Consider the following 24,907-nt stretch of genomic DNA (forward strand, 5'->3'; position numbering starts at 1 on the left):
GCACAGTTATGTCAACTTGCTTATACAGAGAAATGTAATCTGGAGATCTTGAAATGATTTTACTGTAGAAAATATTTGTTAACAAGATGATGTTATTAGAAAACGTGATTCACATTCATGGTTCAAATGTTGTCTTATGGAATTTAGTCACATATCAGATGTGTGCCAGCATGGTATAGTCCTAAAGATTAACCAGCAAAAAGTCCTTTTGTATAAACCCACCATTTTAATCACATTTTAATGTTTTCTCTTTCCCTCCAAATTTCAGAAATGTAACAAATTACCAAAATCAGATTGCAACAAGAACTAATAGATGAAAAAGACATACATTAATCTCTTTGGAATCATCTTCATCTATCCTAGTGGGCTTCATTTTAGTGTAGTCCACTGGCAAGTCCCAACAGTCATTCTCATTCAGTTGGTAACACCGGTTATTCATCACAGCTTGTCGTTGCGGGGACATTGGCTCCAGTGGTGTCAAAATGGTACAGCAACCATCTCGCTGCCTCTGCTTGTTCATGCTCAGATCTAATGTCCCATTTTCATCGACTTCCATATCAGGATTCTGTCAAAACAAGAAAAATACTGTTAATTCGGCTTCACACTAGCAAACTGCTACCTCTTCTTCAATCTGACTGCCTAGCAGAATGATAAAAAGCTTTTCCATTCCTGTATAGATTGTAAGCATTGAGCCCCCTCCCACACATAGCATGATGCTGTTATACAACATTAATGCTGTTAAAGCAGATTTATTCCTGAATGTTTAATCTCATGTTTGGGGGAAAAGGGGAGAGTCTTCATTAACCTTCCTGTCACCTGGCACACAGGTGAAAAATTTGGAATAAAAGGAGAAATCTTTAAAGGTCATTGTATTGATAAAAGTCATTGTTCTTGATGCATTCTGTGACAGGTATCTCTAAGTTAACATCTGCATAATTCTTGTTTCCAGTTCTGACACCTATCTGGGTGATGAGAGTAACAAAAACCAGCTAGCATCAAACAGTCTTTGTTTCTTTGTTTATTTAAGATTAACAGTCAATGCTTAAAAGGATAGTGCCAGAAAATTAAACAGTGAGGTAGGGTAGCAGAACAAGTCCTTTTGGACACCACGTGCCAGTGAGGAAATGCATTTAGATTTTACAATTCACTCCCTGCAGATGTAAATGTTTTAACATTTCCTGTGTCTGTCTTCATAATTAATATATTTAGGTAGCAGAATAGTTGCAACAATAATTGCACCAATTCCTGCAGCAACTGAGGTGCTATGAAACAGGGTGAATATGGGCTCTGACTTTTTCTTTCATAGAAACAAGGGTTATCTGTTATATTAGACAAGGAGAAATCAGGTATATTAAAATGAAGACAAATTTAAAAAAAAAACCTAAGGAAAGATAAAATAAAAATGTCCACAGAGAATCCCACATCTTTTAAAAAATGAAAAGCTCCATGCGAACTTGAGTTTCAAAACCAGTGTGAATGTGACTGACTCCTTGTGTGTCTGGTGACTTTCTCTTCTCTTAACAACAGAGCTGCAGGGAAGCAATGTGAATGTAACTCTCTCTTTCTGAATTACTGCCTTTTGTCAGAGCATATTTCTAATTGCTGCTATCCTGCTAATTTAATTTAGAAAATATTTGTTTATCTTCACAGATTCATTCCTTCAGTCTCAATAGGATGACATGCTAGGAAAGAGGCCCCTTCTGATTTTGATACAGAAGATATTTTTCATTTTATTCTAACTTTTTCCATTATGTTGATATAGATAACAACTGCAATTATTTACATGCCAGAAAGTGCTAAGTAAACTAGTATAATAAGCAGCATTTGAAAACAAAGTCACCATCTATTCTGGCTAAAATAATGGTTATTACTAACACCTAGTGCTATGGGTTTAGTTTGTTATGAATGATCTAGGGGCTTTACAGGATGAGAGGAAGATATGTAGAAGATATCTGCCTTTGTCTATATGTAGAAGAACAGAACATGTCTGCCAGTTCAAAAGCTCTTCTGTAAGCACAATAAAAATGATTTCCTCTGCACTGAATCTGTCTACTTAGCCATCTAGTGGTCTTCTATAGGAAGCACCGTACTGTTTGCTGGTGCATGTTAAAGGCTTATTTCTTAACAGCTGTCACAGTCAAAATTTAAAGTTTATAATAAAAACAATATCTCATGAATCATATAGTACATTTTTTTTCTTAATATATAAAGCTTAACAACAAAAGTCAATATAGCCATTTCATAATATACTGAGTCTCTATGAACATGCAGAACATCACTGACACTGCACTACTGTTAAGCACATTTAAAGTCACCTGTACCAGAGGATTTGTTCATTCCAGATGTATTATGCAGTGACTTCAGAACTGTGATATTACAGGCAGGCAAGAAATTATAACATACAAGTAGCATAGATTTCTTTGTATTAGATCTTACAACTTTAGGTCCCATTTGTGACTTTTTTAAATGAAAATGCATCATTAAATCTTAATCCTTTCACAAAATGTATGAATAAGGCTGTGTTTAGCCAAAAAATCAGTAGTGCAATTAATACCACTTGAGCAATCCAAACATCTTTTATAATTACACTAGTAATTATCACTAGTAAGAGACAAATTTAGAAAAAGGAGTACATGCTACCAGTATCATCAGTTTACAAACCAATCAGGATTTCCCGAGACACTTATGACCAGTTTGCATCTTTTTTTTTCTCCTTTTCTTCTCCCTGCTTTAGCAGAGCTACTAGGTTATGGTAATTTTGAGAAAAAGAGAGGAAAAAAAAAAGGCAAGATGTACTAAAGCTATTCTTCTATCCATCAGGGCCACACAGCAAGTGCAGTAAAGAGAAATCTTCATCAACAAACAGAATTACTGATTTTTACCCTTGCACAGAGATCCTGAGGCTTAGTGGAGAGGTTCTGAGGCATCTCCCTGCAGCGAGTGGAGAGATTCAGAATAGCAGTAGCAGCCATGTGCGCTGCCTCCATGTCATGAGTATAGTCAAAGCTGCTCTTGCTGCAGGTACTGCTGGCACTGCTGCCTCCACCACAACTCATATTGCTGCTGCTGCTAGGGGCATAACTGCTTGTTGTGCTGCTGGTTGGACTTGAATTCTTACAGTAGCGTTTAGCTGTGGGAAGAAATATGACAAGGATGACTCAAAAGAACGAGCATTCTGCATAAGTGAAGAGAAAAAAGAAATTGCTGGAGGTGAAATTTATAATGAGCAACAGTAACTGATGCCAAAAAAAAAAAAAGAAAAAAAAAAAAAAGCCCGCGATAGGAATGATGGCTGTATTTCTTGATTTCTGTCTGTGACTTTTATATGCTACACATGTGAGTTTGTATGAAATAACCTCCTGCAAAAATCTGCATGATGTGACCATGAATCGTTCTGACAAACAGTCTGGATTTAGGTAACAACCAAAACACAGAAACACTGCTTTTACCCTGCATATATAGTCAGACAGAAGGTAGGATCTGCTTGGCTTATTCATTTTATTAATGAGGGGCAATGTAACACTATGGGACCTTTTCTTATTTACATGAGCAAACTTCAGATTTAAGGCCTAGACTCCCCAGGTTTGCTGGAGATCAAGCCCACTGTAAGACTGACATGCATGGTCTCTGAGCCACTGTGCTACCTGTATGTCCTCACTCACCCCATGCTTCCTAAAAGGTTTCTTCTTCCTACATCACAGACAAATATTACAACACTGGCCATCAGAAAGGAGAGAAACGTAATGGAAGAAGAAAGGTGATGGTCACATGTGAGTTTTACCATGGCTTGCACAGAGGCAGAAACAGTGGCTGTATAAATGGAAACAGATATAAGTGAAATGTCCCCACCTTCAAACAACCTGACCACCCTCAACTGTTCACAGAAACAATAAGGACCAAAGACACCCATTCCTGCCCACTCCAAGGACAGCGGCACTTAGCTGCTCTCTGACCAACAGAAGCCCCAGTCACAGAAGAGCCAAGGCACTGACAAAGCTCGTATCGAGCCTATCTAAACACAACACAGCACTGTTACTGCTTCTAAGGAATGCTTCTTGCAGCCAAAGGTATTATAGTAATAATGGAAAAACAGCCCTATTAGCCCACTTATTTCTCCAACCCTCTTCCCAAATAAACGGTTTTAAAAGCATTCATATAAAGTGCAGGAAAATGAGCTCATCTCCTACATCTAAAAGTTTATGTATTTTAATTTAAGAGAAAAGAAGTCAAGGTCAGAGGATACATAGATGCCTATTACACCGACTGCTTGCCCTTCAGATGGAAATGCATACTTCAGAGATCATACCTTATAGCACAGTATAACAATAACCAACTAGCATGCTGATTAGAGAGCTATACAAAAAAGGTCAGGCCCTAGCTAGAGCTCTTCCGTGATGGGCTCCATTTAAATGCCAGACTCTTCAGGTGTATTTGTCTGAGCAGACACACATATAATAATCTGCTCCCATGAGCATAGCCCATTTGTGAAGCACAGGCTGCTTTGGTAGGCAGGCAGGGTTCAAAAGAAGAATCTGAAAGCAAAATATCTCTGCTAGAGTTTATGTCATCCCCTTTTCTCTAAAAAAAAAAAAAAAAAAGGAAAAAATCATGGTGTTATTTTTACTGCAAAGGAAATAGTGTTTCACTTATTTCATAACAGATGGAGTTTTCTCAGGAAAGCCACATAATGCACAGGGTGTGATCTTTTTTAAGTGAAGTGAATGTTAAACATTCATCACATTTCTTTGTTTTGAACACACAGTAGCACTACTGTAGCAGAGTATCCACTAATAATAAAATTGTGAACTATTTCTTAAGAGTTTCATTATTAATATAGAAGTTAGTGGTAGTCATTGAAAATTAAGCATTTATCCATTGTTACTTTATAACAGTATCCAAGACACACAAGAATTTTCCTATACTAAAGAAATAACTGAATAATTCAGTTTTGACTGTGTTAGCACAGCAAGCACCCTGTACCACTGAACCTGTCAAATTAGAAATGTCTTTCAAAATTCATATGAACAAATAAGACTTCTGTCACTTGCAAAAAAAAATGTTAGTCTTGTTATAGCAGGTCACATTTATACAGACATGAGACATACTACAGGGGAAATTATACATTTATGAGAATGTGTTCTAAAGAAAGGAAGGGAAAGCAGCAGCTATATACATAGGACTACGCATCAGAAACTCATGCAGGGTCTGATATGGACTCCTCTGTGGCCTTGGTCAAGCTGTATTATCTCCCAAATTCACTTTTCCTATAAATAGAAAGTTGCTTCTAAAATTTGGTTGTGTTGTGATTCACTTGCAAAACACTTTGAAGATGTAAAGCGCATTATATGCAATTATTAGCTTTAAGATTACCAATAATTTAGGCAAAACTTACTTAGACAGAAATGGCCATGGTTGTTTTAACTCTACCATAGCTGTACATTTTTAGACGAGACACATAACACAGCCTGTTTGTTTCACATTAGCTTTTCAGGAGAAACAAAGATCATAATTTATAATTAATTAAATCAGGTTGATCTCTAACAAAGGGAAAGCTGCACTGTTTCAATACCAGATGATTCTGCCTGATACATCACCTAAGCCTGTGGCATCAGGTTTTGGAAACTGCTGCCCACCTACGCTTTGTGATCTGGAGTGAAAACAAAAGTGGAGAACACCTTTTCCCATTAAATAGCAGACACGGGTCTAATCAGCTGCATACTCAAACTGGCTTCCCATAAGGTATGCCTTGGGGTGATTACAAAGAACCTCTCAAAGTCTACACGCTCCTCTTGGTAATTAACAATGGAGGAGTGGGAAAGATCCCAACAATGTAAAGGACCAAAGGAATATACATGGAGTGGGATTAAATTCTGCCAGGCACCCTCTTCCCCAGTATTGCCTAAACACTGAATGTGTCATGTAAATTGCAGTTTCAACACTTCTGATTTGCACAATAAGAGATTCATGCACCTAACTTCAGATATCTGACCTAGTCATTATAGGCTTCCTACATAGGCAGAGAAAAAAACATAGTAACTTTCAGGCAATGATTCACATGACCAGTATTAAGTAATTCAGGAGGAAACTGAATGAATCAGAGAAATATCTGTCTTTCTCCTTGGATCTGAAAGGAGTGATGAGCTCAGATGTAAGTGCTGACAATAACAGAAGTCTGTGTATGGTCAGATTAATCCCACTCCTAACATTTTCCGAGTGTTTTGATGGAAGGAGCCAGCAATATTGGTGGAGTGAGTTGCTCCTTACATCACCTGAGCAACTGAAAGTGTTACTGTCTCCTCTGCTTGCTGTGACCAGCTGTTCTTATCTCTACTGCTGTATGCCATCAGCCCAACATCCAATACACCACAAGACTAGTTTCAAAGGAAAAACAAGCCCACAAACACAAGATTTATCAAGAATTATCAGAGCATCCTACCCCACCACACAAAGTACCCATTTCCTGTTTTGTTTTTACTAAAGCTTACTGTTGAAAAAAATCAAGAAAACAATCCAAAGGAGCTATTTATGTTCATTTCACTCACAATCAAACACTTATTGAATATATAATCCATTTCTGTGATGATTAAAATACAGTGCTAGCTTGCAATTAAAAAAGGACTGAGACATGAAGTTGTTGTTTTTTCATATTCACATACTATTTGTTTCATATAGTCAGAAAAAACTAGTGCTCTTTACCTTCACTTTTACCTAAAACCTTAGGCCTACTTTCAGGTTTTTCAGGATAACTTTTCAGAACTAAATCTGCTTTCATATAAACATGTTTTCCTGACATACATAATAGGTATGCACTCTGTACCTCCAGGCCTCTAGTAGCAATAATTAATAACCTTTTTGCACAAAAATATGAAACCTCCTGAAAATACTGCAAAGTTTCTTGAGGAAAAGTGGTTCCCTTAATTGAAGAACCTCTTGCTGAAATCTCATTCATACTCATTTATGTTAACTGTCAGCAAAATCCTTGTTCCACTGAAAGTCAATGCCAAAGCTCTGACTGATTTCAGTGTGCCCAGGATTTCACTTCATCATTCTATGAATTTAGCCGATATTCCTGAGGAATTTTGAAACCCTTTGCCAGCTGAAGCCAAATACAATGGAGTGTTTACAGAATTATCAAAGATGTGAAACCTAAAGGTTTCATGAAAATCAAAACAAAGTATAAAGAGAAACTCAAACTAGGTTGCATCTCTGGGATTATGTACGCATGTCTGTCTGGACAAACAGCTCATACATCACTTGGAACCAGGTAAAGCATGTGCTACCTCCTGCAGAGGCAGGGCTATGGAGCAAATCCATAGGGATTTAGTCTTCATTTGGCAAACAACCTGCTCCAGCTATAATGGCCTTCAGTGGTTCCAGGTACACAAGAACCACATATGCTTGCTGCATTCTATTATATTGTATTATGAATCACATGTAGACAGTGTCCCTCAGCCCTCTCTGGCTCACAGTACTGAGCAATGAAGCAACGTAGCCCCAGTCTTCTCTCCAAGTAAAGTTCCTATTTATATCAAAGAGAAGTGAATGTATATAAAGAGAGTGACCCACACCACCCTAACCTTTCATTATTGAAGGCCACCGTTAAACATGTGTTTAATGTTACATGTATTTTCAAGTTCTGGGATTTGGGGAAAAAAAATGAGGTTTTAATTATTTGCTGAAAAGGCAATTTAAATGAGAAAAATACATATCAATTGTTTAAGCATCAGTAACTTGACCCGAAAATACACATGTCCACAGGATCCCCAGCTATACTCTGATTCTTTCCTTTCTGCAAGAGTAGACAGAGCATATACACAGTATATGGGATATTGACATATTGAGTATAATGAGATATAAACAACTTAATATCTCATTTACCTTATATAAATGTACTCTCATTAGCTTGCTAAACACAGAGATGGTGCTTTACCTTCAATAATGTTCAAGCCCTTATTCTTAAACAAGGCAAACAAGATGAGTTTATGAGAAAAGAAAAAAGGGCACTTTTATGTAGAAACATGTTGCCTTTCACAATCTTTCTCCTTTCCATTGTAGTGCAAGAACATGCCTGTTGATTCTATGATAAAGCAAATATCCAAAATATCAGAAATATGAAGTCAAGAGTTATATCAATTTTCCCTTTCTCCACTTAACCTACTTTTGAATGTCAGAGTCTATGTTCAGGCAACAACATAAATTGTTCTATAAAGTAGTTTTATTTCTGTTTTCTAAACAAAAATCTGATGCCTGCCTGAAATTTCCTATGGTAGTCAGTGAGTGCTATCAAATATTTTAACAAAAAAATAAATCATTAACACTCAGAAAAAGAAAAAAAATAAATAAAGGTGCAATCTGTTTGTTATCTATATATATTACATACACACACATATAATATATATATACACATATAATTGTGTTGCTCTGGAAATTCCTCATATCTTCAAAAGCTACACTCCAAATCCTCATTCTTTATCCTGTAGTTCATTTTTGTCCCCTAATAAAAATCCTATTGCCTGACAGACCCCATCCATTGACTTCTGAACAGAAGCCACTTTCAGCCTACTCCTAAACGTGTTATTTATGCTAGGTTTTCCATAGAATTCATCAGGTGAATTCATGAGGACAAACTCAGATGACATGCCTCATTAAATAAGTAGCAGTGATTTCTGAAGTGCAATGACATCCAGGTTTTCTACTTCTATATCTCTACTGAGCAAGTATGCTATCTTTATAGGTTACCTGAACTACCATATGGAAGCAAGAATCCTAATATGACCCCTGAGATCAGGTCTCCCAGACAGCAACATAATGACTAGCACTATTACTTAGCCTTTATTGCGATCTCAACACATCCCAGGAGCTTAATAGCTGGAGATGTTCTTTTGCCAGCACAACAAACCTAAAGCAAGTACCAGATAAAACAGTGCTCTTTAAAAAGGCCTTTAAAATAACTTACACATGACAGCATTCCTCATAATACTAAATGAACATGAAAATGTCTTATTTGTATGATGTTTACATATACAACAACATGATTAACTGCAAACTTGTCTCTCATGTATAAGAGTGTGCACCTCCTACCATCATATCCTTTGGGGGATATATCCCTGGATTGCACCTTGGGAGCTATGGCTCTCTTGCCATAGGCATGGTTGTCATAACTGTTATATTCAAACGTAGTCTTAGAGTATTTCTCTAGTTCCTTGGCCAAGTTGGAGCGGGGTGTGGTGGTGGGGACATTGTTTCTGTAGCCATACTGAGGGATCTCCAATTGCTTAACAAAGCACATGGGCCTAGAAATTAAAGATATGTAAAGTTTGTTAGATGCAGTTCAGTTTACTGTGTCTGTGCATAATTTATAGTTCAGATTAGAAAATCTTAGTTATTTCTTGTACTCAAGAGATAGCAATATATTTTTGCATTTGCTTAGTTTGGTTATTTTCAGCAGACAAATAGTATATATTTTCTTGAACAAAGCCTAGACAAAATTAATTTTAATACCACTAAATAAATCTTGCAGGCACAAGTATTTTAAATTCTGTTTTAAAATACTTCAGGGTTTCCCTTTCCCAATGTAATTGCATCACATAGCAAACATTTTTCTCTTTTGGGAAGGGCAAGCAGTATGACATAAGAAGTTTTGACAAATTTATTTAAATGTCAAAAAGAAAAAATAGCACTGGAAGCTCAACTTAATTAATGGAGTTTCCTCTCAATTTCTTTCAGTGGAATTGTATACTCTTTTCCTGTGTGCTTTCCAAACAAGGTAGTCCTGTTTCATCCCTTAATATACAAATCCATGTTCATCTTGAGGAGAGTCTCACAATCTCTGCTAACTTTGAGCTGTTGCCTTGCAGGTCCTGCTCACCCTTAAATGCAGGGTTCTGTCAGGAACTGTGATTTCTGATACACAGGTACACATCTCAAGGAAGGTCCTGTGAATGAATACAGAATAAAACTATCAGCTAAATTCTCTTTGGTTGGAGGATAGTTAGGAAAAGCCCTGACTGATATCATTTCACCATTGTTAAATCTTGGTGAAAGAATGATGTAATGAACTTCATTGTCATGCTGTCTTCTGCAGGTGGCCAAAGAAGTAATCAGCTCTCAAAGCAGGTAAATGGTGGTCAGAGCCTGCAAACCTTACCTACCAAAGAAGGTGTTATATGACTGGGTCATAAGGAGCAACTGCTACACAGTGCTGCATGTCTACCTACTGTGTTTAGCAGGAGGCAAAGATGATGAACAGAACACCTGAGATGCTTCTGTTGGAATCAAGAATCATACAATCAACCCTTTTTTTTTTTTTTCTTTTTCTTTATTTTTTTTTCTGTACTGCATCTATAACCAGAAGAAATGGAAGGAAGATTCTTAGGAACATAAATTCAGTCAAGACCAGCAGTATCATCACGCTGACTGACAAAATGGAATATGATAAATAGTAAGAAATAGGTTTTGAATATTATATTATGTTTTTCTGAATGAATTCATTTTCTTAGGATTTATTCAGGATATTTATGCGAAGATCACCCAAGAAATTATATTAGTCATACTATTCCCTTTGATTTATGTATGATTATTCCTTTAGACACTTCTTCCTCACAGAATACAGTGGGTTTATTTATACAATGAGCTGATCTGAATAGGATTTTGATCCCATGTCAAGATATATTTAGCTAAAAAATTCAATTCAGACCTTGTACATTCAATGCATATCCAAATTTCCTGCAGAACATAAGTCCTATGAATTAGATCTCTTTTTAAGTAAGAAATTTTAAATGCAGGTGGGATGGAAACTGGATGAAGACATATATTCAATACTTATTCTTAGAACATCTCTCTCTGCCTATCAGTTGCTTGCATGCAAATATTGTAAACAGTTCCAAGTTCTTAATCTTAAATACTTCAGTGACTTAACGGTAAGAGGGAAGTGGAACACAAGATGAAAGAATTGAGTTGCCTATAAAATCTGAAATACAAGGCCAGCTCACAACCAAAGTTACAATTCAGCTGAACTTCTTAGGAAGCTTGACAACAAACTGGATGCTGCTTTTGAGCATTTGCCACCTTTGTATAGCCTCTGATAAGCACTGGAAAAAGCCACTGCATTTTTGATCTTTTTTTGTCAAGTGAGAAATTCTGTTATTCCCTTAAAGAGTGGTGTGTTTGCTTTTTTATTAATAGGATTTGAAGAACCCTTCTCTAAGAGAACTGTCTGGGATGCTCTATGAAAAATTGCATGATCTGAATTAGGAGCACTTAAGATAACGCCTATCAAAAACAATGTGAGGAAGGAAAACAGTCAACAGGTACAACAAAAAATCTTCTAGAGATGTGAACCGTAATTCTGTGTTCTTGGCTTTATGGAAACATTGGGTTTTGAAAAGACCATCAAGATTAGATGAAGTTTTAAGAGAATATTCAAAGAATGATGTTGATTATACAGTAGAAAAGTTTCATTTTAAGCAGCCCTATCAGATTTTAAATCTGTCAGACAGCTAAATACTAAGAAACCTATGGGATAAGTAGGAAATTCTGGGAACTAAAGCTGCAGCACTTCCTCCACACTCTTTGAGGCAGCTGGGAGGGATGTACCTATCCCAGCCTACAGATATGACAGTATCCATGGAGAAATTCTGCAGCTCTTGGGGCATCATCAGCATAAGGCTGGTACAATCATGCAGAAGTCTAGTTCTTTTACGTGTATCCGTCACACTTCAGCTCCTTAGAAATAGTACTTTTTCCACCCACATATCTCAAAAGAGACAATAGCACAAAGCTGGGTACAGCTCTGGATAACTGCAGAATCATATACAGATGAAGATAACCCACTTAATTATGTCTAATTGGTTTAAGGTCCTTCTTGTATGAAAATTAGGACAATTTTTCTCTCTTTCTGTCTTTCCTGGCAGTAATGGGGGAACAAAGACCTAAGCCTGACCTTATTTCGTAACCTAAGATATACCTGGAATTTTTCCAAGTATCCCGCCAAAAGGTGTGCTACAAGTTTGGTAATGCAAATAGGGCTTCTGGTTTAATTTAAACTGATATTTACTAGTAAAAGCCTGCTGAAAAAACCAAGACTTACCGGTAAATATTAGTTTATTCCCAAAAGATACCAACTTTTTTCACACTGTTCTTAGACTTTGCACTCCAGCAGTCATCTTTACACCAAACAATGCCTAAGACAAAAATGAGCTTTTCAGCTTTACATGTATTTGCCAAAATAATTACCAACCCTCCCCCATGAAAATTGAGTGGGAAATATACACTGTGAGAATTGGATCCAGAAGCCCTAATTCTACCTCTTCTTTAAAGGAGATATATATGTATATACAACGTATGTAAATATAAATTCTCAGATTAGGTGAATGTGTGATGAATTCTGCATAATAATAAGTATTATAGTGATTTCTAATACCTTAAAACCCGATCTGATGCCTGGTTTGATTTTGACACATCACAGTTCTGATGCTTCTCTTGAGCTTTAGCCAGTTTCTCTGCTGCAGCAATAGGACATCCAGAGAGGCTGCAATTACAGAAAGGAAATTTAATTGTCTTGTCCTGAGTAGTTTCACATTATAGCATTGATCCAATTACTCCTTCTCCTTAGCCAGCATCAGGAAGAATCTGAAGGAAAAGGGTTTCCAATAGCTTTTTGGTCATACATATTTTCTCTAGAATAGACTTTCTTCCTTCTGCTTTCAAAGTTACATGGTAGATCTCATATGTGCTCTTCTTCTCTGACTACATGGGTAGATTATTCCTGGATGTCTGCCAGCAAATATACCAGTAGGGGAGGAGAATACAAACTGAAATCTACGGTGCAGCTCTGCTAGTGGACTTGTGACCTTTATGCTCCTACAAATGTTGCCAATGAAATGGCTCCTGAAGATGATTAAATGACAACACCACATAGGCTAAATCTTGCACTGCTTCATAATTCATTCAGGTCCATTAACACTAATCTTTTTTTCTAGGTATAAAATGAGTGCAAAATTTGGCCTTGATTTTCTAAATCTATATCTTAACTGTGTTATACTTGTGTTTTCATGAATTTCAGCCACTAATGTACGTTTTCTAGAAGTAGATGATATAATGTGAAAAGAACTTCTGCACTTGAATTGAAATTCAGTTAGGTTTGCAAATGATGAATTTTTACTGAAGTGATAATAATAAGCCTGATTCTTCTGGAAAAGATTTAGAACAGGGAAAAATAAATATATTGATGCCAGCAGATGGTGCTCTTAGTGAAGCTGTAAAAACCTGTGACCTGACAGTGGAGGGGGTCCTTTCCTTGTCATAGTCTACTGCATGCTTATGTGACCGCAGCTCTCTGTGTTCTCCACAGGAAAAGAAATTAAAATGAAAGGCAAAGCAGTGCATTCCCAGATGTTTCCTCCTCTACAGGAAATAAGGAGGGGAAAAAAAATAATTTAAAAAAGTGAAGCAGAGCAAAATGCCCCAAAAGCTGCAGAAAGAGGTGAGCACAGACTGCAATCTGCTCCCCCTAACCCTCCCTCCTTGCCCTAGTTCTGCAGAGGGGTGAGGGAGGGGTCTGTGCGGTTTTGGAGTCAAGCCAGAGGGCAGCAGCACTCTGCTAATATGCTCTTATTCAGACACCTAGTAGATACTCAACCAGAAAATGCTGCTTCAAGCAGCAGTAATTCCTGTGAAGCCTTCTCAGAGGTTTTTGCTGCATCTACTGGCGGCATCACCGCAGAGAAGAAAGTGGTACCAGAGTTTATTGTAGATGAGTTGGTACCCACAAGAGTCTTCTGGGAGACATGTAGTTAATATGAGGGGATCTAGTAATTCAGAGCTTGAAAAGACTGAATGTCAAGTGCCTGTGTAGTCCCTTAAGCCTTCATGCCGCAATTAACAGTAAAAAGGAATTCTATAATGAGAACCCTACATGGCTCCTTTTATTCTCTTAGCCCCACTTCCTGGATTTTTGAAAATTGTAAAGAAACAAGCAAGATCTTGTTGTTCTGTGTGAAAATTATAACATATACTAAAAACTATAGTAACATTTTGAAAATGTCATTATTTGCTTGGAAGAATTTAATAAGCAATGATATCCTTTCTGTAAGAATCTATTACTAACCCTCAAAAGTTATAGATTTGATCTTCATTTGTTAGGCTACAATATTTATATCTAACATTCCTGGATTCTCATTTTTAAATTTAATGAGACATTTCCATAAGGTTTCTTAAAGAGGCAAAATTCTCTTTCAGTTTTAGCTGAATAAGGACTTTGGGACTGGGACTATAGTCAAAACTAACTCTTCTAATGTCTGTGTATGTAAAATGCTGTTTCTCACGTATTAAAAAAAATCATTTTAAGGAGTGTATTTTTTTCTGAAATAATCCCTGAAGACAGTGAAGTGTGAAAACTAGAACTCTGCCCAAGTCCTGATGACACTGGCAGACTTTTCTTCCTGCTTCTGACATACTCAAAAGAAGTTGTACCATTTGTTTTGTACCACTGCTTTTCAGCTAATATCAAAACCAAAAGGGAAAAAATCCACCCAAAAAGCTAAAGAGGCTTAAAATGTCTTCTGTGGAATTCAATTCATCCATACTGAAGCAAACGCACACTCCTCCTCGTCAGAAATGCATGAATAAATGTTACTCTTTAAAATGAACAAAGCACACGAAGCACCATCTGCCAATCTTCAGAACAAAACAACGAAACACACACTCACACACCCCCCGCCAGTGGACTGCTAGAAGGGCTGCAGTTGGAGGCACTGTTCCCTCTAGACTGGTGTCCAGCGATGGCATCCTTACCTTCTGTGGGAATTCCTGTTGCTATTTACGTGGCCCCGGCCTGTGCAGCCTGGTGTAGGACACTTAAGAACATTTTCATGCATGGCAAGAACTTGACAAGGAGAGTAAGAGAAAACAGCAGAGTATGAAAACAAGAAAAAAAAAATCAAATCCCAGTATATATGAAACCATTTTAAAACAAAGCAGGATTCATTAACAACAGCATTCCTCAAAATACACGACACACATAGCCAATAAAGCCTGATGAGGGAAGTAAGTATTGTGACCCTATGCTCATTAACACAGGGCAACAGTGAAAGTTATGAAGGTTAAGAACCTATAAACAAATGCATCTCTGGTGCTACAGTGAAGCAGATGACTTGCAACATCTTCTTCATACAAAAAAACACTGAGCAAAGTTCAGCTCAACAGGAAAAGGCGAGCTAGCAACTGTCCAATACAAAATTATGGCATAGAAAATTCTTTCAGGAAATAGAAACATTCATAATACATAGCTTTGTCCATACAGCATCAAACTCAAGAGTTGAAAATCCACTCTCAAGCTATACTGATAGAACACTGAATCATTTGAAATAAACCTCAATACAAGCCTCAACAGAATTTAACCCTAACTATATGACAGCCCAATTGAGTTATGGGCCAGTTCTGCCAACTTCCACATAGACATTCATATCTGTATGACAAGCAGAACTGGTCTTTTAACTTTTACTTGTATTCTCTAAAAATGTGAAAATTGCAATGGATAGAACTTTTTTTCAAAAGACCAAAACCTAAAAATTGAGGGATAGCAGAAGAAAAAAAAAAAAAAAAAAAGGAAAGAAAACTATGTAAAAAAGAAAAATGCAGTACAAGCAAGTAAACTGATCTACATCTGCATCCATTGCAAGCTGGATGGAAAACTTGCTCCCAAAGCTGCTCAGAGCATACTCCTCTAAACCATAAAGATCATGCTGATGTGCCAAATTATCAAGAACTTTTTGGTAGCGCTAAGGAGTTTTGTGTGATGTGAGACGCATGTGAATCCATGTCTCAGAGCTGGATGGGAGTACATCCCTCTACAGAAAAATGCCATCCAACCCTTGCAAGGTTCTGGTTTTCTCAAACAAGAAGTAGTCTGGATGCCTATATTTAGTTTCAAAAAAAAAAGTCATTGAATTCTTTGACTGAGTTAAGAACTGAATAAAAGCTGTTCAGAGACTTGAGAATTTATCTACACACACTTATTGAAAGATAACCATCATCATCACCCCATCATGAGTGTGCTAAAATGTGCATAGATGAAATAGCTTTACTCTGAGATTTCTACTATTCAAAGCTGTTCTTGAAACATGCTTCACAAGGCCAACATCACGGGGAGAAAAAAAACCAAAAAGATGAGCTCACCTTTTTCATTTTAGTAGGTACAAGAGCATGCAAACAGTTTAAAGCTATATTCTTCTTTGATTTACAAAGTCTTCTAAAGAGCATTTTATTATTTGTAAAAGCGAAAGAACTTTGATCAACCAAATAAATATTTGTTTCAGAGAATTACAGAGTCCTATACTAGGAAAAATTACTCTGTACTAGGTTCTGTACTAGCGGAGAAATTACTCTGTTCTACTGTATCAGAGATCAACCAAGCTACAGCAGGTTCCTAAAGCATTTCCTCATTACTTCTGGAAGAAGCCACCATATCCATGAAAGAGGAGACTTTTAATGTCTGCCACTCTTGGTATGCTCATCTATTTCCATTTTCACATCCTTAAGAACATACTTTCCTTTGGAAACCAGTGACCATTTTAGCCCTGTCTTCATAATATTTTCTTTATGCTGTTATAAGGTGTATGAGTGCTGGTGGACAGTGGTAATTTTAGGTCCTTATTTTTAGGTCCATAGGCTTCAATGGAATAACTTCATTTTAAAATTGGTGTGAAAGAGAACTGGATCTTAGCTAGACACTTGTCTGGTGTAAATCACCATAAAGCAATTAGCTTCAACAGACCTATGCTGATTCCACCAACCAAAGAGGTGACTTCAAGAAACTGAGTCCCCTGCCTTCAGGCAAACTCCTTGAGCTCATATGGGTGAACCTCCTTTGCAGAGAATCCACTGACATGGAAGGAAATTCCACCCATGTGACTGACAGGGGATGTTTCCTCAAAAATCCCCAGCTGTGAAACTGAGTAAATGCCAAATTCTTATTTTTAATAATATAAATTTTTTTAACACAAATTCTGTTTCTGACACAACTACAACAAAAAAAGGGTGTGCAAGTTTTTCAGTACTATTATTCCTGTACAAGACAACAGGGACAGTTGATGTGACATCAGCATGCAGTAGTAAAAGCAGTGCACATCTTCAGGAAACCTTTTTCTCTGTTGACTGAATAAATCTATTTTAAAATAACCTAGGTTTCTTAAAATCAAAGAATACAGCTTTAAAAGTTGTTCTTTCAGTGTAAAAGTTAGTAGAGAATGGAAATGATGTAAGAAAGGAAAAGGTATAGCACAGAACAGTGGATTAAAAGTTGCGACAAACCATACTGAAAAATGAAATTAATTTTTTAAATAAAAAGTTTAAAAAGCATGCTAGAAAAATCTTTGTAGTTTTATCCCCAGTTTCCATGAAACAATGTGAACTTACTTTCTGGAGGGACCCTATCTTTGTGTGGGCATCCTGACAAACTGCGGTGATGGGGGTAAAGCCCCGTTACATGGCCAGTTCCATCACACCCAGGGGTAGGACATTTGCTTTCTTTCTTTTCTGTTCTTGAGGGATCTATAATTTACAACAAATGTGTCAAGTGAATGATGCTTTTCACATTTCTGTAAGAAGGTTCATTTAATCATGTCATTTACTCTTTGGTAAATGTTGTTATGAAAACTAAAACATTAAAAAAAAACCAGCAAAACAAGAGAAACCCTTCCATGTCTGAACACACTTCTATCACTTTTATTCTGTTATTTTCTTTTCAGACTGCAGGCTCCTATGATCACAGCAATATCCACTCCCAGTGGTTGGAAAATGACCTTTTTATAGCAAAGCCATACCACTGTCAATGAATGTTCTGCTGGCAAGCATGAACTCAAGGGTGTAAGGTCATTTGGAACCTATTTAGTTGGAGTTTCCCTTCTTTACATTCTTATCTGTGGTCTGCAAATGCACTGTTAGAACAGCTCAGTGTCCTGAGAGTAGCAAAACCAGCTCTTCAGGATAAAAATTCAACGATTCAGCACAAATAAATCCCTTTCCCAAGGCTCACTGAGGAGACAACTCTTGTTTTTTTTTTTTAATTCCTTATGAAGTGGCAGAAATTACGTAAATATTCTTTCTCTCCAATACATTATGGTGGGGTAAACACTGAAATCAGAATTATTGAAAATATCACTTGCTTTGTAAATCTGGGCCATTACAAACTTGCATATATATAATGCTTGACTACTCATATGCTTAAAAGGTTAATGATCTTTTAGAATGTTGTTGGATCATCTGTCTACAAATCAATGAAAATTCTAAATAGACATTTTTTCAACAAAATAAAGCTTTCTGCCAATAATGTAGTGGAGCTGCTGGTGAGATTAATCCTGTACTTGAACTTTCTCACATACTTCATCAGCTTGTTTTCTTTAACAGAACATCTGTAAAATAACACCCCTACCCTTCCAGTCCAGCACAGGATACAAATTACATCCTATCATCTTGACCACAGTTGCCAGATTTTGGACACTATTGCTGATTTTCATATTAGTATTAGAGGAATAAAACTGAGTATCCTGTAACTGTAACTCTATACTCATTTTGGCTCAAGATCATCCAACAACCCCTTTCCATTTTTTTAGACCATCTACATTTCAATACCCAATCTGGGCTATACTCATTTAATTATTTTATGCTGCTCTTGTAATTGCTCTGCTTCAGTATTTATGCTTTTGTCTCTGGAAAGTAAGTGTTTGCTAGCTATTTTCCATTAAGTCCTTCTTACATTAAACTCCATCCCAGCTTCAACAAAGGCAAACCTCAGTACAATCAGTGGAAATGTCAGTACTTCATACACATACAACCCATTTTTTTCATCATGAATCAATACAATCCCAAGTTCACATTCAGTTGTGGACTTATTTCTCCTTGATTTCCCTCTGGTAGTTTATATACATATATATATTTCTATACTTTTACATTCCAAGTTCTTCCAAACCACCTTCATTTTAGATAAATTCTTTAGCTCGTTGTAATGATTTTCCATGTCTTAATTCCATTCTTAAATTTTAATATGATATTGAAATCTTATCTTTTGCAAATGGAATCCCTATTTATGACAGTTATACATTAGTTAACTTGCATGTTGACTGTAGAACACAATTCTTTGTTTCATGCTCTTTAATGATATGAATACACGTACAAATCTATCTCCAAAGTGCTATACAGTCATCACAACACTCCGGTAAAGACTGTACCCTTATACGTTAGGAAATTGAAACGATCGAGAAATTAAACCCAAGGCCACAGAAGGAGCAAATGCCAGAGGAGGGATTTGAATTCCTGCCAGATAGGCCTGTGCTGAGACCACTAGAACAGCAAGCCCACAGCTACATACAAACACAACTCTAAGCAACTCTTCAAGTCAAGTACTTTGGGATGTGTAAAAGTACTAGATAACTGAATAAGTATGTAAATGAAATACATATTATGTAAATATAACAATATTCAAGGACTGCAAAAAATGTAGATGTTTAATAGACCATAATGGCTTTTTAGAGACTTTAAACTAGAGGAACTTTAGCTTCTCCACATTGTCAGAACTCCACCAAAGTCAATGAAGGCATTCTGATTTAGAGCCACTGAGGATCCAGATGCTCAGATCCTACAGTGTCAAGCAAAATCTGCTGTGTATTCAAGTTACAGCATGTATCAGATCCTTAAGAGTCATTATGGTCTAATGAGTCAGAAAAGATGCTGTATACTATTCTTAATGATTTCAAAACTTGCATAAAATTGTACTTGCACAATTTCCCATTGGTTTTAATGGAAGACATTTGACTAAAATTTTCACAACTTTATACAAAACACTGGATACTCTTTTGTAAGTTCTCTTCTGCTAATTGGGAGAAACATTGCACAGGTTTTTCTAATACTGTAACTTTTCCTCACTCTTTGCCACAATGAGAGTATTGTCGGAGTGAAGGTTGTCAGAGAATTCAAAAGGTTTTAAAATTCATAAATTTCAGAAGAAAGACTGTTTAGGAGGCTTTTAATGGCAGGGGAAAAGGGCTAGTGGTCCCTTAACAGTTGTTTCAGCAATCTCTGAAAGCAGAATTCCTGAAGTCAGGAGGTAGTTCTCATTGCAAACTTGTGTACCCAAAAAGTTTCCACTTAACCATATCATACATCTCTGTGGCTTGGTCTCCTAGGAGTATTTGGAAGATAATGTGGGAGGGGGGGAAAAATGATATAAGTAATAGTGTTATTTAAAGATTATCTCAAAAACTACCAGAATGTTTCCTATGTTTTTTTGAGTAATGAAGGAATGTTTCTTTTTAGTTTCTTCCCTTATTAAAAAAGCATAGAGTGATCCACTCACGAAGTTTCTTGGTCCAAACTACCATAATATTTAGTCCTCGTCTGAGGTTTGGACCTATTATCAATTTGGCCTGAAGCTCCTAAGAGATAGGATGGTCCAAAGAACCTCTAGAATTTACTGAAATAGGAAGTCCATTCTTTTGTTACTTCTAGAAATTATATATAGTCTTTTTGGAAACAGCAGATCTATATGCATAAATGATTTCCCAGGCATACATAGAATGGAAGGGCTGGACAACACCTGAGATAAAAGAGCTCTTAAAAAATTAATATTGGTTTGCCATGTTTTCTTTGGTTTTATTACACATATATTTAAAGGGAAATGTACCTACAACAGGTCACATGTGAACAACATTTAGCACAAAATCCACATGGCTATTGAAGTAATACGCTAAATAAATAAAGTTGGCTTCCCCAAATACCCAAAGTTACTACAGCACTCACTGGAATATATATTTCTGTTAAAAATAAACAGACCTTTGCTAAAATACATTGCAGAAGAGTGTTTGGCATGAGTAATTTGCATGGTTTTCTAAACAACTGGTCATTACTTTAAGGTTTGCAAAAAACGATCAAAACATTTTTTGGACCAAGATGTTGCCTGCCTACCTGAATGTCACAGGCAGATCTTAAGGTATCACTTTTTCAAAACAGGTAGTTACAAAAAGGAGAAAAATGCCCACCATCTCAGTGGTAGAAAGGAAACAAAGTATTTTTACAACAAATACAAGATAACGCCAGTCCCTGCTTAGCATCTCCCAAGAAATACCATGTCCTCAACTTCCACTAAAGTCAATGGGAATCACAGGTGTTCAATGAGTCTCAGGAGGTATTGAACACTTTATACAACACAGCCCTACATGTACAGATGTAGACAAGCCAAAGAGGGGTGTGGTAATATAAACACACCATCACCATCATAATCTCGTAAATTAAGTCATTCTAAAGGCAACCGTTAATCTGTTCTTTTTTTTTTTTTTTCCTTTTTTTCTTTTGTATTGAATTATAATCAAGGCAGCACCTTAACTGCTTCCACAATGGAATGAAACCAGTGAAGTGGAATGCACATAAGAAAGAAATTGCTATTGATCTCAGCCCAGGCCACACCATGCCTTGCATAGCAAATGGTTTCCATTACCTTACTATCTTAAGATAATTAATGTGCAGTCACTGCCCTTATCTTATGTTATCAGTCATTCTGATACTATTCAATATCTATCAGGCAATTCTACATTTTAGATGGGAGAGGCTTCATCAATAACTGTCTTTTGATGATAATTTTATATGTCGTGATGCCACCTACCCAATCTAATCTGTAAAATATGCACTTCATAGCTGATTGACTGCCTGCTACTAAAACCCCACTCTCCAATATAGTTTGCAAAATAATTCTCTCATGGCTTTTTAATTATTAGTACAAAATATATTAAAAAATTGAGAAAAATCTTTGCCTCTTTCAACATGATCTCATATTTGTTTTGTTTCCCTAAAAGTTCTTTTTTTTTTTAATTTGGCCAAATGATATTCAAATCATTTGTACATACTTCTAACATTGCAGAATTAATGCTTTTATAATTCTAGCATGATGCTATTGTACAATTATGTCATACTACTACAGTTTAAATAAATTTTCCATTTTCTGAAATTAACAACTTCATTTCAGATATCTGTGCAAAACTTAACACATTAGCTCACACTTTCTCATGACATAACATACGGTATATAGAAATATTACCTTTACCATAATATGGCTTTTTGACATGGCCGTCACTGGGTTTAGGCTTCCTGTCATCTCCAGAAAGGTGTCTTGGAGACTGTTCCTCATATGATCTCATATTATCCCTCCTTCCAGCTTCCACTGCCATTTTTTCTCTCATGGCTTTTGCTCTCTCAGTTTCCAAAGCAATTGCTTTCTCAAGCAGGGTTAAGTTACCTTTTGTCATATCAAACACTTCTTCAGACCTATCTGAAGTAATAGAGGTGGTATCATCGTCTCTTTCATGACAACCATCCTCCTTTGCACAGCTAGAAAAAGTCCTAGATCTGGGGCTCAACTGTTCTTCAAGCCTCATTAGGTTCATCATATCAGAGTAATTCCGGTCTGGTGTTCTTCCTTGGAAGTCATCTTCTTGCCTGACATGCTGACGAGTGTTCATGTTTTGCTGTTGATTTCTTTCCTGTGGGTTTGTCTCACTGAGTTTCCTAGCCAGATCAAAACACTGGTTCCTTAAGCACTCCAAACTGCTGAGACACACCTCTTCATCACTCTCCTCCACCATTTTTTCTGTAAGTCCATTGTTCACAGGCTTCCCTAGCATTACAAAGTTCATATTCCTATTATCTTGCTGTGAAGTACTGTCTGCATAATTTCTGTCATTAATGTTTTCTGAAAGCACTACACCATGTCCCTGTGCTAATAATTTAAGAGAGTCCACTGTTTCCCTAACAACATCACTGTCTAAGTCTAAACTCAGCTCACTTTTCCGACCAATATTTTCATTTTTGTCACTATCATCTTCCAGACTATTAGATGTATTGCTGTTCATTTCTGATTCTGTCCTGGCTCTGTATGCTGCATCCTCTGCAATTTTGCCAAGATTTAACAATGACTTGGCCACCAGTTCATCGTAATTATCATACTCATCATTATTGTTATCGTCTTTTTCTGTGTCTTGCATTATTCGAGTATTGTGACAATTCATTTGATGGTCTTCTGCATAAAAAACAGAAACAAAGAAAGAAACAAAGAAAGAAAGAAAAAGGAAAAGAAAAGAAAAAAGTGGCTACAATTGGAACTGTTGTTGCAATCACATGGATAGAAAACAAACTGCATGTCAAATATTGTTAATCATACAGCAATTCTATAGCACTAAGGCCCATGTGAAGTGAATTTCTCTATAGTCCATAAGGCTATTTTTGTTTATTTGTTATTTGCATGAATTTATTTCACAAAACTGATAATAAAAAAACCAATCAAAATACTAATTACTACTACTGCTAAATATTATGGCATAAATACTTATGTTTCTCCTTTCATTTCTGTATTTACAGTTTTATGGGGTTTATTACAATCACTTTCCTAATATGACATAATTGCCTATGATTCTAACTTTTCTTACTCCTGTATGTCCTGTAAGTATGGTAGATGGCAAAGGAATAAGTACTACTGGATTTATTCTCTTACTGATGAACACGATTCACCAAAAGAGAAAGAATATACACCAAACAGGAAATGGTCACTTTTTAACACCATATACACCATTAGTACTAGATAACCAATGACTATGCAAAGATCAAAATGGCATTTTTACTTAGTGGATCCATCAGCAGAAATCAAAATCTCTCAGTTTATCTATGCAAACTGTGGAGAAGTAAGAATTTTACAAGAGCTGTTACATGAAAGGAAGACAGAAGCACTTTTATGCACAATATAATTTTAGGTAACTACGCTAGCCCAAATTATATGGTCATATAAACAGTCATGTTATCTACAGTCTTGTATATTGTAACATAACGGTGCAGAGTTGCCACATCTTACTTTGCTTTGTTTTAGCAACTACTGAATAATAAAGGGATAACTTAATAATGATGGAGCCAATGTGAGGCCCTGAGGGTGAGATTCATCTCGCCTAACTTTAGACATGAGCAAGGCAGACATCTGCATCCATTTAAGCTATTTGATATGCTTGTTCTTAGTCCGTAAGAGAAGCAGACACTTTAAAGATACAGTCCACCTGATCTGATTATGATTTCACCTTGAAAATAAAATTAGTAAGTACTAGAAGTGCCTGTTTCTCTACATTGACAACAGAAGGACTCAGACTAGATGCCTACCTTAAGAATATCCATATTTGGTCAGATGAATATCATCCAAAGAGCATTTTCTGGTGTCTCATGTTGACTAAGAAGTTATGTCATTCTTAGACGCATTCTTAAATCACATATACATTCATCATTATTTACTAATGAACAACTCATAAATTATAATTTGATAATCAGCTACTCAAGCAGTATTTTAATGTCTTGCATCACAACTGGAAAAGAAAGTTCCTAAATCTGGCATTATGTTGACATGCTAGGCCGTTTTTTCAGCTGGTGCAAACTGAAATAAGCCAGAACAGCTAGGACAGTTAACATCCACTCAAGAGCTAGTCCATCAACTTCTGATAGAATCTTTTCAGCTTAAATGTATTTTCAACACTAGTGCACCTAAACACATAGCATTTTCTAAAGTGTGACTTTTATGTTTTGGGTTAAACAAACCAAAGTGGGAAATTTCAGGTAGTAGGTGGCTCGTACACTAATGTTTTGGTGACAGGAAATAATTTTTGATAAAGATAATTTTTATGTCAGTGGACAAAATAGTAAATCAGAATTTAAAATACAAAGCTCAACAGCACAATAATTAATATTTCAGCCACAAGATAGTATTCTTTCTACACAGTGGTTAGGGATCCTGGGATGATAGTAGGCTGTAGTTAAGCAGCAGAACTGATAGATGACTAGGCTACATCTAGGAGGAAAAAAAATTACACTAATGGTAAAATACTATGTATAA

General features: G+C 36.4%; 1 protein-coding gene across 23 annotated transcripts in view; it reads right to left on the reverse strand.

Annotated features, from left to right (window-relative positions):
• MYT1L (myelin transcription factor 1 like) overlaps nt 1-24,907 on the reverse strand; it is a 315,455-nt gene that overhangs the window by 60,747 nt on the left and 229,801 nt on the right. For 15 of the 23 annotated variants that reach the window (XM_061357560.1, XM_061357561.1, XM_061357564.1 and 12 more), the window contains 7 exons: nt 22,085-23,062; nt 17,416-17,550; nt 14,794-14,884; nt 12,422-12,529; nt 9,082-9,293; nt 2,883-3,130; nt 329-565 (listed from right to left, as the gene is read on the reverse strand). In XM_061357560.1, coding sequence (XP_061213544.1) covers nt 329-565; nt 2,883-3,130; nt 9,082-9,293; nt 12,422-12,529; nt 14,794-14,884; nt 17,416-17,550; nt 22,085-23,062 — 2,009 coding nt within the window. The remainder of the gene's footprint in view (nt 1-328; nt 566-2,882; nt 3,131-9,081; nt 9,294-12,421; nt 12,530-14,793; nt 14,885-17,415; nt 17,551-22,084; nt 23,063-24,907) is intronic. The other 8 variants (XM_061357572.1, XM_061357556.1, XM_061357570.1 and 5 more) reach the window with 3 other exon arrangements.

The sequence above is a fragment of the Neopsephotus bourkii genome, unplaced genomic scaffold, assembly GCF_033783945.1.
Source record: "Neopsephotus bourkii isolate Nb327-2 ecotype Australia unplaced genomic scaffold, CSIRO-AGI_Nbou_v1 NB_908, whole genome shotgun sequence".
NCBI classification, from domain to species: Eukaryota; Metazoa; Chordata; class Aves; order Psittaciformes; family Psittacidae; genus Neopsephotus; species Neopsephotus bourkii.